The sequence below is a fragment of the Meleagris gallopavo genome, chromosome 12 (assembly GCF_000146605.3).
Source record: "Meleagris gallopavo isolate NT-WF06-2002-E0010 breed Aviagen turkey brand Nicholas breeding stock chromosome 12, Turkey_5.1, whole genome shotgun sequence".
Taxonomy (NCBI): domain Eukaryota; kingdom Metazoa; phylum Chordata; class Aves; order Galliformes; family Phasianidae; genus Meleagris; species Meleagris gallopavo.
The window spans coordinates 18,906,944-18,924,996 of NC_015022.2; the positions used below are offsets into that span (position 1 = coordinate 18,906,944).

At 40.6% G+C, this 18,053-nt stretch overlaps 1 protein-coding gene across 4 annotated transcripts; it reads right to left on the reverse strand.

Annotated features, from left to right (window-relative positions):
• Nucleotides 1-391: 391 nt before the first annotated feature.
• On the reverse strand, nt 392-18,053 carry MORF4L1 (mortality factor 4 like 1). Of its 4 annotated transcripts, XM_019619608.1 has the most exons (13): nt 17,951-18,053; nt 15,775-15,842; nt 14,004-14,069; nt 13,501-13,587; nt 12,741-12,821; nt 10,243-10,305; nt 5,135-5,160; nt 4,440-4,528; nt 4,040-4,141; nt 3,179-3,267; nt 2,430-2,602; nt 2,050-2,134; nt 392-1,079 (listed from the first exon to the last, which is right to left on the reverse strand). In XM_019619608.1, exons 1-13 carry the CDS (start codon nt 18,020-18,022, stop codon nt 995-997), a joined length of 1,086 nt encoding a protein of 361 aa, XP_019475153.1. In that variant the 5' UTR covers nt 18,023-18,053; the 3' UTR covers nt 392-994. The 4 variants fall into 4 exon arrangements, with proteins under 4 accessions (XP_019475153.1, XP_010715937.1, XP_019475154.1 ...); XM_010717635.2 differs by lacking the exon at nt 14,004-14,069; XM_019619609.2 differs by lacking the exon at nt 10,243-10,305.

Sequence of the window (18,053 nt, forward strand, 5' to 3'; positions counted from 1 at the left end):
CAGGAAGGAAGAGAAGCAAGGAAAGCAAAAAGAAAGGTGAATTTAAACAAATTTCATTACTGACTTCATAGCAAGCCTTGTGTTTTTAATCAAGAGACACAGTGAGTGCCTTTGCAAAGCACGACTGCTACCAAGTATCTGCACCTCTGGCTGCAGCTCCCAGCTCTGCCAGGAAAGTGAAACTGCATTCTTAGCACTTAGGAACCATGGAATGAGCCCGGAGGAAAAGCTCACCTCATCCTGAGATCAGATGCATTAGATTTAACTAACAGTCCTTAAAATTAGGGACAAAGCACCTCCCAGTTTATACTGCAAGACTTTATATTCACTGTAACACACTGAAGTCAATGATAGGACACTACGAGTGACTAATCCAAAGAGAAATCAAACATTTGAAATTAAAAAAGTTTATTTGAAGATTCATAAAACAGTTCTGTGAAAGACCAACATTCCCAAGACACTACTATAGGATAATACATTTTCCTACTGTTAGAAAATAAAAAAAAAATTACAATTCAACTAAGAAAAGCATACATTTACAGACCAAACATTTTACTTTCAACACCAAGAAAGTAAATGGGCTTGAGAGTCGGACTAATAGCACCAACACTGGGTGATCACAAACCTCACGGGTCTGAGCCTGGGTTTGCCATCGCTGTGCCATGAAGGTTAGTCAGGCAAATCAGACCTGCGAGCACTGAAGAGTTTATACAATGGAATACCATACCTGCATTCTTTTTACATTCCAGTGATGCAAACAGCAAGCCAGAAACACCAAAGAGTTTCCAATAAACTCCAATCTTCCATTTCAGTACAAGAAAGATTTCAGAACGTACAAACGGCAGCTCCGTATTCAACACACAACTTTATTCACTTCATGTTCACACAGTCTGTGCAGTAGAGGACGTGCAATAGAAAGATGTGAAGAACAAGATGTAGGAGTGGACAGCACGACAGGGATCCCACGAGCCCTTCCTTGCACAGCAGCACAGCACTATACTGCTTTCCGATGGTACTCAGGAGGGGCCACTTCGTAGTCGCTGGCACTGAACAACGCGGAGGAATTCTTTGCTAAGTACCTAGGAAAGGTATTACAGAGGTTAAGGTTCCTTTCCCAAGGTGTTATTTAGTATCACAAACAATGAGATGTTTATTGAAATCACACCGTGAGATTCCAAGAGCACAAACCGACGTATACAACTACTAGTAAGAGTCAGCTGTCCAAAGCAATTAAGGATCCGACAGCTCATGCCAAAAATCAATTCCAAACAAGCTGTTGTCAAGAGCTCTTGGCTCCAAGCGAGCACAGGGAGGTGAAGATTAACAGGATGAAACACTTTACACTGGAGGTTCAGTCAGCTGCTACACCAGGAATCCAGCTCCTGCCAGTAGTTCTGAAGCAGGGACAGGACAGCTGTCAGCACACACGGATGGTGCCAGCCACACGAGCCACAGCAGGACAAGCACTGCACGGCACTACTTCTCGTGTGTGCACTCGGGCCTCTGGTCAACGCACTGGCTTCACCTTTCCATCTCTGCAGCTGACAGTACTTCAGCACTTGCCTTTACTTCCATATCCACAGAATGACTGCTAACTCAAGACTCCAGGATTACTCCGAGGCAATTTCCCCTGGAAATCAGGCCGACTCATTTCCAGCCTTCCTACAGGGCAAGGCGTGTTTCGGAAGTGCTGAGGATTTCCTTTTGACTTCCAATAGCTTACTCAAAGAGGTAAGCTAACATTTACTGGCAAACAGCTTACTGCTTTGTTACCCCCAATAATTTACAAATCAGTGTTTCCACAGACTATCAATAGACCATTAAAGCCTTATACGAAAACAAAGAACATTTGCTCTCTCCAAAACAAACAAAATGGAAGCTTGAGGCTTCGCTAGAAGTTGATCAAGAAATTAAGTGCAGCAAAAGTGGTAAGCTGCACTGATGCTGTGAGGACAGTGTGCATGCACACACACCTGCTCACTGAAAACAGGTCACGCGACAGTAGTCCACTTATTGTTCTCTTGCTGAAAGATTTGAGAAAGTACTTACTTTAAGAAGTCATGCAAATAGTTTAACAGCAAAGCCAGACTCTTCTCATCAAGAGGTGTGTAAGCAAGCATAGCTCCAATCCGAACTGTTTCAAAACAAGTAGCACTTTAGTTATAAAGAACACGTCTAAAAGTATTACAGCAAGTCTAAACCTACACTAGCATATATAAAGAGCCCAGGAATCCATTCCCATACACACAAGCTAACCAGAAATTGTGCATTCCAAATCCTTGGATGACTGAACATAAGGCATATAAAGAAGTCACAGGTTTTGGAATTTGCCTCTCCGGTTTCTGCAGTTCACACTCACTGAGACTCAAGACAGGAGAAGGAAGCGTTCAATGCTCTTAACCACTCTTTAATCGCTACGTGATACTCACCAAACAGCCTCAGCAGATGCGGGGCACCATAGACTTGAGACATAGGAGCATCTGGATGATCTGCTAAGATTTCAGCATACTGGGGCCTTTCAAACTTGTACAGAAGTTGCGTTCCCAGCATGACGTTGAAGTATTCTTTAATTCCAGCCACAACTTCGTTGACTGCATACTCCCTGGTAAACAGAGAAAACTGTTCTTACACCTGCCTGGACACAGGGTTAGATTTGACAGATTTACCAAGCCAAAATTCTGAAGATCTTTTACAAAGCTTCAGATTTTTCCAGGTAATCTGTCTGCAGAGCTTGAAATGCAGAACTCCTTGCAGCTGTGCATTTCAAGCCCTCCTTTACTAACTGCTTTTAACACAGTAAGAATTTACATAAACCAAAAAGCACCTTGCTTATAGTCACCCACTCAAGTTAGCTAGACTCAGCACTCATTCAAAGCAATAGTGAACTTCTGTTCACCGGGTGAGTGGGTGAGAACAGGTAGAGAACTACTGATGTGGCTTCCACAGCTTCGTTTAGGAAAAAGTGTCAGGGAAGGGCAGAGTGCAAGGGAGAGAGAAAGTGTTCAGAAAGTAGGACTGTGTTCTTGAATCGTGTCCTTGAAGACCTGGATCCCCTTGGTGTCAAACACGAGGCTGAACATGGCACTGGGATATGTTTAACAACTTATCTTGTTCATGAAGAAACTTGCAATCCAACAGCTGTGAGACATATTTAAGAGCTGAAATGACTGCTACCTACTTGTTATCAGTATTCCCTCTGGATTTCTTGTAATTTGCATAATCCTCTAAAATGGAGTCAACGTTCTTCTTGGCAGGAAGATAGAAAAGCTGTGGAAAAAACAAAACAGGAAATATAAACTGTCAAATTTACACAGACATTTCTATCTGCGTGCTTATCTTAAACTGACATAAGGAAATTTCTAGAATAAAGTTAACAGGTTAAGGTGCAAAGTGCATCCACAATTCAGCAACCAATACTGGTACTGGAAGCAAACAAGCCTGCTGGGGTCAACAGTTTTCAACAACACTTAGTAAAACTGGCAAGAAGAATACAAAGTAGTTTCACTTACTAACAATTTCCTGAAAAATGATATTTCTTACAACTGAGAACAGTTTATTTTAGATAAAATTACTGTATCAAGAGGCTTTATACAGATCCAGCTTGGCAGCATGGTTAACAATCACTATTCTAAGACCGTTTTCTGTCAGAGCTGTAGATGCTTCAAATGCTTTCACAATAAGTGATGTGTAAATAAGACAGGATGGAACTGAGATAAGACATCACCTGCAATGCTCATACAGACTAATTCTGTCACCTAAGCAAACTCTTCAAAGCATTTCAACAGGCCAAAGATGCTTAGAGGAACACCACAAAACTTAAAATTACTTGACTTTTAGCTTATGTCCAATTAGACTGATTACACTCTACAAATTTACACGCAGCTCTGCTGCACAGGTAAAATCCACCTGCAATCAGAACTGTCAAGGAAGGCTTCTGCTAAACTCTGAGGATTTTGCTGCACTGCACTCAAGTGAGATATGAAATTCCTGATTATTGTCCTTGCCTACAGCATTAATAGACTGTTCTTTCAAAAGTCACCTGTTTTTGCCTGGTGATCAAGTCCCAGTCATCTACCAGCCACGGTTTCAACTCTTCTGGGATTTTCACCTTTACTTCAACTCTGTTCATAAATGTTTCTTCCTAGAAAAAAAGCAGCGGATTCACGCTACTTACGTTCAGATAATCAACCGAGATAAGCCACTCATCCCATCCTTCCCACAAAGGAAATACACTACAGGAGTAAGGAATTGCTAAGTTGGCTGTAGGGGGAACAGGAAAATAGCTCAGGTGTTAAGGCCACTAGCAGGCCTAGCATTTCAAGAAGTCGTAACAATTCACACTGCCATACTGCAGGACAAAGTACTGCTGATGTATTTCTGAGCAAAGTAGCTCTTCTGCTCCCCATCAAAAATCCTGTAGGAGAATCATAAACACATACACTTTCAACTGTTGGATCTACTCGTGCCCTCTTCTTCCTAGGAGGCTGAGGAGTCTCACTGCTACTGCTCCCTTCTCCAATTCCAGGAGCTGTACAGAAGAAAGACAGTGTGCTGAGTGAGAAGTCTGGTAAGGCCATAAGAAATACCAATAAAAAAAAAATGTTTAAAAAGGATTTAGAAGTAATATTCAGATTTCTCTCAAATCATCTTTTCTAAGTGGTTTTGTTTTCAAAACTAACTGAACATCACACATTTGTGACTGTTTAAACTGCTACATTCACATTTATCTGAAGATGGAGATTTCTGCACTAAGAACAAAGCATCTAGTGTTCTTTGGAAGAAATCTTCTGCAACCAGCAACTCAGCTATGCAAATATGTCCCATCTTGGTAAGAAAACTGGAGTGTGACTTTACTATTGAGAATTATTTCAACAGATTAATGGAGACACCACTTTACATTTTATTTCCGAAGGGTCGAAATCCTGACGGACTGGAACAGTCCATGTACAAAGCAGCAAGTTACACATTCCTATTTTATTAACTAGCAACTTATATAGAAGAGACACCTGAAGTCCAGGAGGAGCATCGTAAGGTGCAGGAACTAAACTCAGCAGGGGCAGATTTAAGGTCTTATTCCAGCTAAGAATCCTTCCCTAAGCATATCCACTTACACACAGAATAAAGGTGTACTTACTTTTCTGCTTGTTCTTTTTTGTTTTCCTGCAACGAAGAACACAAATTATTGCAAACATAAAGATGAAAGTACTTAATGAAAGTACTTAATGAATTGAAAGCCAGAAAAAAGTACAGTAAGTTCAGATCCACAAACACGCAGAGGCCTACAAAGCATTTAGAAAACAGCGAAAGGAGAACTGCCAGGGATTATTTACCACCACAGCACCGATGCTTCAAGATTTTTCTATGACAAAGGGTAATATTCACTTTTTTGGGGATTAATTCAACTCAGACCTACAGAAATCCAGAAGATTGGCCATGAGTCTTTTCAAAAAAGAAGCATCTCACAGCACTCCTGGCCATCATTACCAAGGAGCGTTCACAAAGGTTTCGTATTTCCCAAATGCTTGTAGAGGTGTTATTTCAGTACTTCAGAGATCTCTTAAAGACAGAATGAAGGACAAGGAGATATCAGGCATCTCAGCCAACTGACTCTCCTGTAAAGCACTGGAAGAATAATTTTACCACTTCAGCAGCACAAGAACATTTGAACAGCACCATCAGAATTCACTGTGTGCATCAGGTTGTATGGATGCCCACGACGGCATCAAAGTTTGGGGGAGATCACAATTATACCTGCCTCTCACTTGTAACATTTGGAACTATACTGAATAGAAACGTTCCTAATATTTATCTTCTTCTCAAAGTTTACCATATATACTTCAGACTTCCCTCAATCCTCTATCCTTAACCTTCATTTCTATTCCCAACTGACAGTCATACTGAGAAACTAACTTGCAAACATTTAAAGAACACCTGACACATAATGCCCGCTCTATGCAAATATTCAGATATGTCAAGAGATATTAGAAACAAAAATTAAACTGTCCTAGCAGATTTTCATTATTTGAACTTTGTATGTTCACTGATTTTATTCACTTATTAAGAAAACTGGAACTGAGAACATTACCAGCCATGTTCCCATCTGTTTATAATTAATAGGAACCCAATTAAATGCCACAGAAAGTAAAAAAAATTCTGTGTGCTGGATCCCAGGTCATGAGATAATGATGTACTGGTTTATTTCTTTGGAAACTCATCACCATGTCAAGTGACATTGGTGGTCAGCCTCTGAGCTGGGTTATCTGGGTCAGCAAGCAGGCAGAGTTTCTAGAAAGGTCTGAAATCAGAAGAGTAACACCTTTTTCAGGCTTCAAATCACAAGCAATCATTAGGCTTAAAAAGAACTGTGGGAAGAATAAAGACCCCCTCTCTCTCTCCAGGAAGAAGTAACAATTGCCAAGTCAAGTCACTGACAATGGACTTGTGCACTGAAGAGAGTCTTTTCTTCGAAACCTGGAGTGAACAAGCAGAAATGGAGTTCTTTTGAGAATTACTATCAAGATAAAAACAGTTTTAGAGCATCAGCCTAGCAGAGTCTTAGCAAACTGGTATAGGCAGGCCATATAAGATACTTTAAGAAATACTGTAATTAAGACAGTAAACCACAGCTATGCTACTGAATCACAGAGTCTAGCATAAATCCACACTGGGCAGTTGCTTGTACTCTCCCACCTCTTTCCTTATTTCCTGATTCTTTATATTGCAAGGTATACACCTTTGCACCAAGTCAAAGCAGCCATCTGTTTGCTGTCTAGAAGACAAATCTCAGTTAGCAAACAAAAATCTCAGGTAGAGACAAAGCATAGCACTTGGCAGACCTTCAGCAGACAGTCTGGAATAACTCCTCACTAGGTTAGAACAGCTGTGCAAGACAAAATGCTTCTGTTGAGTAACTTAAGCATGCAGTGCACTCCGTATCCAGGAGAGAGATGCAGCATTTGTATACAGACAGCCTTACTGAGAGAACCTGGAATCTAGGAGGAGCAGCATATCTTAAGCAGACTCATTGAGACACAGCTGAAGAACGCCTTATAAGATCCTTGTGATGGCAGACAATTTCCTGCAAGGGAATTAAGTCCTGAAGTGATACAAAAAGATGAAATATAGCTAGCACAGCCTCAAGCACATCCTTTAATGTCACTTCACACATTATGAACAAGCCCAAAAACACAGTCACAGCAGCATGAGATATTTGACTGACTTCATGTACAAAATTCAGCCTGGCTGCAAGTTTACATGCACCACTGAATGGCATTTCCATGCAGAATTAACCAACAACAAAACTAAGAAGCAACATGGAACTGCCAGGGAAGCTCCCGTGGAAAGTTTTAATTAAGACTGATCAGAGAGTTGCCAGGTACTAAAGACCTCACAGCTCAAATCTGAAGGATGTATCCTACTGCAGTCAGACACTGCCTTCCCACAGCAGCAAGGTCAGCAATCAGAATTCTGGGAGGAAGGAAACCCAGACCTCACTGCAGGGTTTTGATTAAGCCAAATGAGGACAGGCATCTACATCCACAATACTCCAATATTAGTGATCAAAAAATGACATTGAACTAGAAAGCCGAAGATCAAGTGAAGATGCTACATTACAAGATCTGCAATTGCACAGAAACAAGATAATCAGCAGGAAATGGATACAACTACAGCTTACAGAACAGCTCAATGCAATTAAGAACTGTAAATCAAGGGCGAGACTCAGAAGGAAAATAAATAGTCCACAGCATAATGCTGAACTTTCAATTGCAATATCCAAAACAAGATGATGCACAATCAAATTCTAAGTGCAACTAAGGAGGGTGCCAGAGAAGAGCGTATACCGAAAGCCTGCACCTCACCCTTCCAAACATCCATCAGAACAAAGATACTCCAAGTACTTGTAAAGCCCTTGGGCGTCACCTCAAGAAGCTAGTAGTTTTTGCACAGAAAAGTAGGCATTAGTGCTCAGATCTCTGAAAGTGCCTTCTGGAGTCAGATGTCAGTAGAAAATAAGAGTAGCTCACAAAAGAATTCAACACAGACTACTGATATCAGCAAAAAAACCAAGACATTGAAAGGTTTGCATACTCCACAAGAGAGAGGAGTCTATGACCATCTAGTTGAAAGTTTCATGAACAACTACAAGTGCTTTACTTTCCCCAAACCCTCAAGTATTTTAAAAGGACACAAATCTGTTAGAACCTCCCTGCAATAGCTGGTTAAGGTACAAGCAGCAGAATGAAGGTGGGCTACCACGTGGGTCTCAGGGATTTGAGCTTTAAGACATTGGTGAGCACCACAAAAAGATGAACGAGGTGCCATTTGCTCATGATACAAAGATGCAGCTAAGCTGTAAAAAAAAAAAAATCTCAAAGTCTCTCCTGATAGGAGGTGACTAGTAATAAGACCTTAAATGAAAATAATCAAGTATGGAAAATAAGTATGTTGAAAAGAACCTGTCAGCCTTCCACTGCTCAAGCAGCTCGTTCAGTTCATTGAATTAGCTCTGAGGAACAGCACTCCTATCAAAATTCAGTTAAAGCATCCAACACTATCAGGAAAAGTATAAATACCCAAGTCAGAATTATGTGCACTTTCGGCTTCTATGCTGAGAGTAACTACTAGGCAGAAGGAAGAGCAGAAATATTGTAGAGGTATTATTAGAGATAAAGGATGAAGCTGGAAGAATTAATTACTTTCCTCAAAAAAGAAATTGACTGTAAAACCCAAGCAGCAGACATCAAAAGAGACAGAATAGTCGTCCTCCTTCCTCCCCTCCTCAGCACAGCACTGAATTTGAAGGAGAAGCACCCTGCCACTGAACATTGTAGATGCCAGAAGCCCAAACGCTTCCAAAGCTCTAAGTGTAGAAGAGTCCTAAATCCAACACACGTTGGAGCTTCGAAGCTCCTTAATTATAGACCGATAGAAGCAGAAGTGGTATTTTTTGGTAGAAAAGCCTCATAGAGTTGACTCACTTGACTGTCCATAAGCACTCCTTACTAGTGACCACCAGGCAGCCGAGCAGTTAGGCAAATCTCCAGCTGGAGCTCACAATGCAGCTAAAGCTAAAGCTCCAGACAACTGGCATGTAGGCAGTGGCATTGAGCTACTTGGTACCTAGAGGACTGAGAGTAGCTTTTGCAAGAGCTACTAGTCATGCCAGTTATAGTAAAGGATGCCACAGAAGACATGCAGCCTGAGCACGTGTTTTTAAGTGACGTATTCAGCTTAAGAACAGGACTTCTGTTAGAAGAACTGACAAAGCTTCCATGTTTAAGTTGAGATACTGTTTTGAAAGCATCTCTGATGAGACTGCTTGTAAATGCCTCATTAAAAAAAAAAAAAGCCCAGAAGCTTTTTCTCAAATCTGTAAGCCAGTGCCATATCTTCACTCCAATATTTTAGGTTGCCCTTCTTACTTTCCAAGCACAGGCTAACAGTTTACTTATACTATGCTCACCAAAACCAGCTTACATTCTAGAAGCTGTTATTTAGCAGTACCATACATAAAACAGGTTGAGGAAGCCAGCATCTGTAGTGTTGTACTTCACTTTTCAAAACTCACTATAACTATACAAATGCTTATGATAGTTTTTCTAATTAACATAAAACCATCAATTTCAAAACAACTGTGTACAAATAGCATTTCATGCATATTTCTATTTGATTAAATACTGCTTATTAATAGCCTTAAAAGCTGTTTTCAACTCACTGCTGCAGTTTACAGAAACGGTTACTCTGAACAGATGCAAGCCAATGACAGAAACATAGCAGATGAGAAAGGCAGGATCAGTCCTCACATTTGTAACAGCGTTGGTCGCCACAGCCCAGCTCTCTGGTCTTACAGAACAGCACCGTTTGGAGTGATTTCCATGGCTCCAGGATACAGTAAGCATGCAGAGCAACCGTAAACTTCTAGAACTAGGCAGTTTTAAAACTGGCATCAGTTATCTTCTAAATTTTCACTAGCAGACACTGAATGCATTTGACTACCCACAGCGTACCCTTCCCCATCTGAAGATGAGTGCATTTCAGAGAAACTAAAAACCATTAGTCCACACTGGCTTTAAAAAACAAAGAACAACATACTGCAGTACTTAGAATTGTTAACTCAATTGCTACCAAAGCTTACATTATTACAACTGAAGACTTTAAGAGTCTCTTAAAGAAATCTATGAAAGCAAGGAGGTTTGGATTTCAGGATGAAAATCCTGGTTTGACAATCCATCCTTAACTCACCGCGTCGATATGGTAGGGGTCTCCAAACAGCAAACAGTATGCGCTCCATCTCGTCTGAAAAATCTAGGCACAATGGGGGTTGAGTTAAGGAAAGAATGTCAGACCCAGTGCTCAGCCTTTAAGAGAATCTATTTAAGATTCAAAAATGTACCTTTTTAGCAGTACGTTATAGATTTACTGAGCATTCCTGGAGGATAAGTTGCTCTTAGACTGTTATCTCCTTTTCACTACTGTTTGGCCGAGGAACAAATTAGCAAGTTCTCTCCCCCTGTTCCATCCTCCAAGAATGCTACAAAAGGTAACTTTTGAGGCCGAATCGGTTGACAGTGTTACCCTCTTAGAATATTTGCTCAATTGGCTTCTCCCCCTCCCCACCAACAATACTTCATGTACCTGCAAAGACCTTACATTTACAACAGAATAATCCCGATGTTTTCAAACTATTTCCAGATGTTTTGGTTTTCAGAAGCCACCTTGCCTTTAGTTGTAAGCAGAACACAAGCAGCAGTAGCCCGTTCAATAACACAACAGCATTACAACTTTGCATCACTGCTAGGTTAGTCAAAGCATTGCCTCTCCTTCAGCCTCCAGATCGGGAAGAAAAATGGGGAGACTTTATTGGAAGAACCAGAGGTCTAATTTAGAAGGATGCTGGTAATAGCTAGAGACTAGGAGCAAGATCAGTGCAACAAGCATGAGACCCTGTTATCTCTCACATCAGAAGACTGCTGTTCCAGTGACCAGAGTTTTCCTTCTCCACTACATTAATACTCCACCATTTAGAAACCAATTTTTCCAATCACCACAAAAAGTTTTGCATGGTTTTTCTACACAAGAAACAATCCCTCATGCTTACTATAGTGATGATAGAAAAAAGCAAAGCCATTTCCTTCACCCAACTGGTTTCAACTGGAGAGTAAAGACAGACGTGGTAACATGCTTTTGAGCTTTGGAATTGAACAGAAGTTTAAGATGAAGTCCTTTTTGCTGTGCCAGTCTACCTCAGATTTAGCATTATTCTATGTGGTTGAGAGAATTGAGACAACTTTGAATTCTACTGCTTTTCAAGTGCAGGTTAGCAGTCAGCATTTTCTCAGCTGGAAAGAGCAAGCCAACCCACTGCAATCAGCCTGCTCCTCTAACACGACCAAAGCTGATGGTACAGGGAATGCAGCCCTGAAGGTACTACTGAGACATTCTCTGCAAGGCATTCGGTAGAGTCAGGAAAAAAACAATTTACAATCGAGCCATCGCTTCCTATCTTAAAGAATTAATTCCACTTCCAGTGACTAAAATACAAACAGACTCAAGCGCAACAACCTCTCAAGTAGCCCCATCAGTAAGTATCACAATTTAGATGCTTTCATTAGTTTACAACGACATTCATTAGGAACGCTGTAGAGGCCCGTCCCAAGCTGAGAAAGCACACAAAACCAGTGTAGCAAAGGTACCTCACAACCTGCAGCAGTAGACCACAAGGGAGTACGTATGCAGAATTATGACCAGATCCATCTGAAACTCCATTCCAAAAACCAAGAGACAATTTACAGCCTCGGCCAACTCCAAAGCTAAATCTACACTCAGGATCTACAGCAACAAAGCCTTCATCCACTGCCACTGCACTTCTCAAACCAAGGAAACATTTCGTAACACAAAGCTGCCCCTAAATGAGGCATGAAGTGTGAGCCAAATTCTCTTAGGAAACAATGTCATCTCAGCAGCTTCCTCGAAGATCAGAATCATAAATGAAGTCGGGAGTTCAAAACGTGACATTGGTAATGAGCACCTTCATAATTAAATAAGTCAAGTACTACTCCAGCAGAAGAGTTTCACGGCACATGAGCAAAGCAGAGCTGTACTGACTGTGTAAGAATCTAAGTGTAAGGCCATGCAAGCCTACTCTGAAAAACAAAAAGGATGAAATGAAAGAAAACTGAAAGTTACATTTTGCATTTTTTCTCCTGACAAACATCTGAGCTTGCTTCTGGTCTCTTAAGGTGGAAAAAGATTTTAACAGCATGTGTGTTTAGATTTGGCAAAAAACATCAAAATAAAGGCTTCCTAAATGCAATTTTATAACTGCACAGTAAGAGGGCAAGGCATTTTAAGGATTTTTCTGTATCAGAGCTTGGGCTCCTTAGAAGAACTAAAAAATTCTGCTCAGTTTCACAGAGATAAACAAGTCTTCAGGGAACTTACCACATTTGAGTGTCAGTTCACTAACTTGAGGGGAATAGTATTCAAAAGAAGAACTATAAAATGTTAACATCCAACCTATTCAGTACCTTGATTCAATATTAAGCACCGTTCCATCTTAGAAGATGGTTTTAATACAGTACTTCAAAGGCCTTTCAGATACCACAAAAGTAAACATCTGTATAGCTTGTGTCGGGAGTAATGGAACGGAGGCTAAGTCATAAGAAAATATCATTTAAAGATCAGTAGTAGAACTTATAAGCAACAGTTTGGTTTTTGTTTTTAAATGAAAAGTTTCTTACACTTCAACATTTTTCTGCTGCAGACCAGATGTCTTCTTGCCTGGAGCAGCACCTCTCATCTTCCCCTCTGCATATTGTTCCCTTTAAAAAGAATAAATTTGGCAATTAGACTAACTGAAAAAGAAGCTTGTTTTCCCTCAAAAGGTAAACAGTTACACAAAACATTTAGAGGACTGCCAGCAAGTAAATCAGAGTCAGTATTTGACAAAGAAGGAACAAATTCAACTAAATAGCCAGATGTTTTTAAGCTTATTCATATAACAAACCTTTCAAGGCACAAACTCCCGTTTACACCCCCTCCCACAATCCTCTCAGCTAAGCACTGCTAAAAAATAAGATATGTTCTGAAAAAAAGGTTGCTTAGGACCAAGTCTGGAGTTTTTAAGTGTCTCCTAGGAAGACTATCCTCACTGCTTAAAAACACATTTCAAGGATACTGCAGGAGGCTCATTTTTAGTCTCCTTATTTCCATGCAACAGAATATACTTCCAGTTAGTCAGTGTGCCTGGCTATCTCACTGCCCTACTCTTAAAACTAAGGAGCAGTTCACTCTATGAGCTTCTGGAGTACAAAGATCAGAACCCCCCTACGTCAAAGCACCTCAAGAATAAAAAGAGAAACGCATACTTCTTGAAGGTGTTTGCTGTGAGTTTTTTGTTTGATTTGAACTTACCAACCTCCTCTGACATGCAGCAGTTAGATTGAAACTCTATAGAGCAAACGATTCTGCTGAGAACAACTTCTAAGAAAAAATACTTACTGATTGGCTTTTTGAAGTTCTTTTTGTTTCTGCAAATTGGTATCCACGTATTTGAGCACTCTGCTTTCTGGAACCCATTCATCCCAGCTGGAAAAGAGAACAATAATTAATCATTCAAAAACACTATGTAATCACATTCTACATAACAGAATCAATTAAAAGCCTCACAGAATCTGAGACTGAAGTCTGCTTTTGTGACAAGTCATGGACTGACACAACAGAGTGTAAATTGCCAAACACATTCCCCACTGTCTGAAGTGGTAACAGTTTTTCTAGGGAAGTGTAACCCTCAGTAATCTCAGAAGAGTTCCCCAAACTCATAGGATGGGCAATTTGGGAGGGTGGGAATTGTCTTTAATTTAAAAGAATTATTTCAGGAAAAAAAAAAAAAGCTACACTTACTAAGTTATGGGACATCTGTAGCCATAACTATATTATTCAGTGAGTTTCCTTTATCTATTCCAACATTTTATAGGTTAACAAATTCAGCAATAAGATCTTACTGTAAGAAGAAGTGCTCTGATTTCTGTCTGTGAAGGAAACCAAGATGGCATGAATATTTGAAGAATCTGAAGTGAACGATTTAAGAGAACAGGTGTTGGGGAAATTGCCATTATGAGCAGTAATTCCACTTTGACAAAGAGTGGATAATCTGAGCAATCTGACAAATTATTTCAAATAAAAGCACATTAAAAGTGGCCACGTTATTCTGAAACGCATAAGTTAAAGCTCACTACATAGATTTGTGCATCATTTCCATTTGACGGCAATAGCTGCTACTCTAGCAACATCAACATGATCAAAGCAATACTATCACAGGAGTACAAGGCTTTCAGGATTAAGACAAGGCAAGCTTAGCCACCAAGTGTTCGAGAAACAGATTCGCAGCTGTATGTATTTTAGTGTTACAGTTTTAGGGTAGTGCTTTGGTCAGGTATGTAAGCCACTTATCTTACTCCTGGCTGTACAGCTGTGACACTTTCAAACGAGATGTTACTTAACTGCAGCACACATGACATTGTATGAGGTAGCTCTCACATCTTCTCAATATTTGCAAAAAAAAGTTAAACTGAGCAATTAATAACAAAGGACTAAAATTATGTAAACCAGAACTAAACAATCACTGTTCCATCTGTCTAGATCTTGCAGCAATGCCACTTTTAATGTAGTTAACTGGAAGCCTGAAGGTAGGAAAACCTTCAAGCAACACAAACATGAAAAGAAAAGCAGGAGTTACGGCATCATTTACAGCACCCTTCACCACCAGAGATAAACAAGGAAATGAAGTACCACATTTATGCTGCCTCACTGATACAGAGCAGCCAGCTTAAGAATCAATTACACTCCCTGTAAATGTTTTATAGTAAGCAGTGACAGTTGTCTGCCCACTGGCAAGGAGGGGGATAGATGCATTTAAAGAGAACTATAGGCACTAGGATGTGAAGTACAGCTTTTAGTGAAGTCAGTGAGATCAAGACATTACTGACAGTATTTGCTCGAGAATCCGTAGCACTGAAATGAAGCAAAATCAGAAAGATTTCTGGAGCCTGAAGCTTATAATCACTAAGGAAAAAAACTATTTCTTAAATTGAAAACCCGGTCACAGAACTTGACGGGCAAAAAGCAACTACTGAATGCAGTAACCTTGTGAAATACTCTTTAGAGGGCTGAACATGGTATCGTGAAGCCATCTTTAGAAGTCCCTCAACTAGAATCCTATTATTTTTGCAGAAGGGAAAGGTTTCTCTAATGCTACCTTTGCATGACAGGCCAGAACTGAAAGACGGGCCAAGTCTGCTCCTGTGAAGGACTAAGATGGACAGCCCTCCCTGCTCTGAAGGCAGCCTTCACAAAGACACTTTTTACCAGATTTTTGCTGCCAGAAGTATTTAAGAGTGAAATACACTGGCTTTCTGAGAAGAATATTTGGCTCCATTGCAGCCCTCTCCTACCAACACAGCAAAGAAGTTTCCATATTGACATCCCTGCCAGGAGGGAACTACAGTAACTGTTTTCAAAGCTGAACAAACAAGCCTTCCTATTAGCCTACGGACACCGTAAGCTACTTTGCCTACACAACCAAAGCCCTGCAGGAAGGAAACTGCTAGTTAGGCAGTCTTTTGTTACTGCAAATCATGGGCCTATGTGTAAGAAATATTTCGGTTAATTTTAGAAAATTCTCTAATAACACACAGATGGTAGAACTTGTTCATCAAGCTAATATTCCAACTGATAAAAAAAAGAGGACCGATTACATTTCATGCAAATACTTACTTTTTATTCCAACCACTGTAATGAATAAAGTATTTCACTTGCTTGTCCTTTATGGCAACCTTTACACACTGGAACAGAGGAAAAGAGTTCTGTTAGCACCAATGAGAACAAAGATCTCCAAACAAGTTTTGCTTGGTAAGCTTTCAGACTCTAAACATGCAGAAGTTTCCATGCATGCAACTGAAATACCTGGCAGCAATTCCACAGCAGAAACTAAGTTGTCTAACACAAGTTGCTGCCTATTTACAGATCTGGAAGGGCTAAGCAAAGCAACTCTGCTGAGCTATCCAAAGGGCCACCTTCAGCCATGAGAAGGATCCAAAACCCCAGAGGAGCACCAGATTAACCACACAGCCACTTCGCTAGTCCAAGGTTAGCTGTAAGCCATTCAGAGAGCTCGCTCACATGCAGGCCCCTACCTCACAGGCAGGTAAGCTGGCTGAAGTAGAGGAGTCTTCAAAAGTAAAGTAAATAATATGGATCTCTGCAGTCACAGAGAGCACACTGTATTCAGTAGAAAGGACTGTAGGATAGGCGCTTTCTAGATTGAGAATTTACACACGGGGTAAGTAAAAAGTTATTTCCACCAAATATTGGCCTCTGAAGACAGTAACCTCCTCATACACCAAGCTTACGGTGAGACCAATAAGAAAAGGGAAATTACAGGACAAGGTTGCCCCAATTAACCCACAACACCACTCAGAAGCGTCCCTCACAGGGACTTTTGTGTCTCAATTTTAAGAACGGCCCTCCCAAGAGCCTGTAAGATGTAACATCAGCTCATCCAGAGGAAGACTTTTAAATGAGCAGGAACAGCTACACACGCTGCTTGTTAACAAAGTTTTCTCCTGCATCTGCAGTCTGACATGTAAGAGCTCAACTACCACATCTGTATAGAAGGAAAGCACAGCCAGAGACAGAGCTCTTCCTGCAAGAACACAGCCCAGAAGACAGAGTACATAACCTGTCACAGTTCATCTTTGTGCCCAGCTGCATCTCTAGACTTCCTAGCCGTGCCAAATTAAATCCCCAGCTTAGGGCTGGATAAGGCACTTCACCCAGAGAGGTATGTCCTGGAGGTGCTGGGTATGTCACTATTCTACTCCATAACATCCTCACCTTCGTCTACTGCTAAGACACCAACATGCTCTTTGGCTCCATCTTTTGGTTCCATTTTAAGGCTTCCTCTATTGAAGTGGGAAATTGACTTACACAACTCAGAATGGGTATTTTTACACTATGCTGAGCCACCTATAAGCACTCCTGAGAATCCAGCCTTCTGCTGTACAGCATCTTCCTCAGCATCACTGTCAGGACTCCTTCCCATACCTTCCCAGTTTAAAAAATCATCAGTGCTTAATTGTCAGCAAAGTGGAACAACATATTCCAGTCCTGATCTCAACACCACCATATATGGGACACGGAACAAAGTCTCACCCAGACTTACAACAAGGAGTAAGGACATACTGACCCTGCTGATACACTACTGCACTGGTTATTCACTTGAACTTGCTAGTTCAATGCAGACTTGGATTTAAAGCCAAAGTCAGACTGTAGGCTTAAAAAGCTTCTATTGGTTCTGAGGAATCAAAGTGAGCATGAATATTCAAATAAATACCATCCCACACCAAAATACTTTCCTTCCTCAGAGAAGGAAGAGAATTAGTGGATAACCATAACAGTACTTTCAGGCAGTTTGCAGCTGTTAAAAGATAGCAGTTTTCAGCCAAAAGCATCTTAAGTAGACCTCATTTAATTCTGTACTGTATAGTTACTGCATATAGGTTGACAAATTCTAACTTCTCATACTACTCTAATGCTGTAGTTTACGCACTGGCTCCAGCACCAAGTTTGCTGCACAGAGTTGTGGGAACACGCATTAGAGATGTTCAACACAGACGATATTGCCTTTGGAATCCATCAGAACAGCTGCATAGTACTATCGTGGGTCTTGAGTTGTTTTTGATGTTTTTTGTTTGTTTTTTTGTTTTGTTTTTACGCTCTTCCATAATAAAGAGCCACAGGGCTTAAAACTAAAGAGTATATAATAGCATGCTTTCCTTCATCTTGCTTCAGTCATTAATCCTAGGGAGGTAAGGCACAGCAAGTAAACTCCTGCAATTCATTGTTTTCCTGGGCAAGTCAGAACCACCTGCAGTAACAAGCAACCACATACCTTTGCTTCATAAAGGAGAGGTCCATGAAAACAAAGCACTCGTTCACCTGAAAGACAGTCACAGAAAGCCATCTTAGAATAAAACCAGTGCCATTTCTCAAAA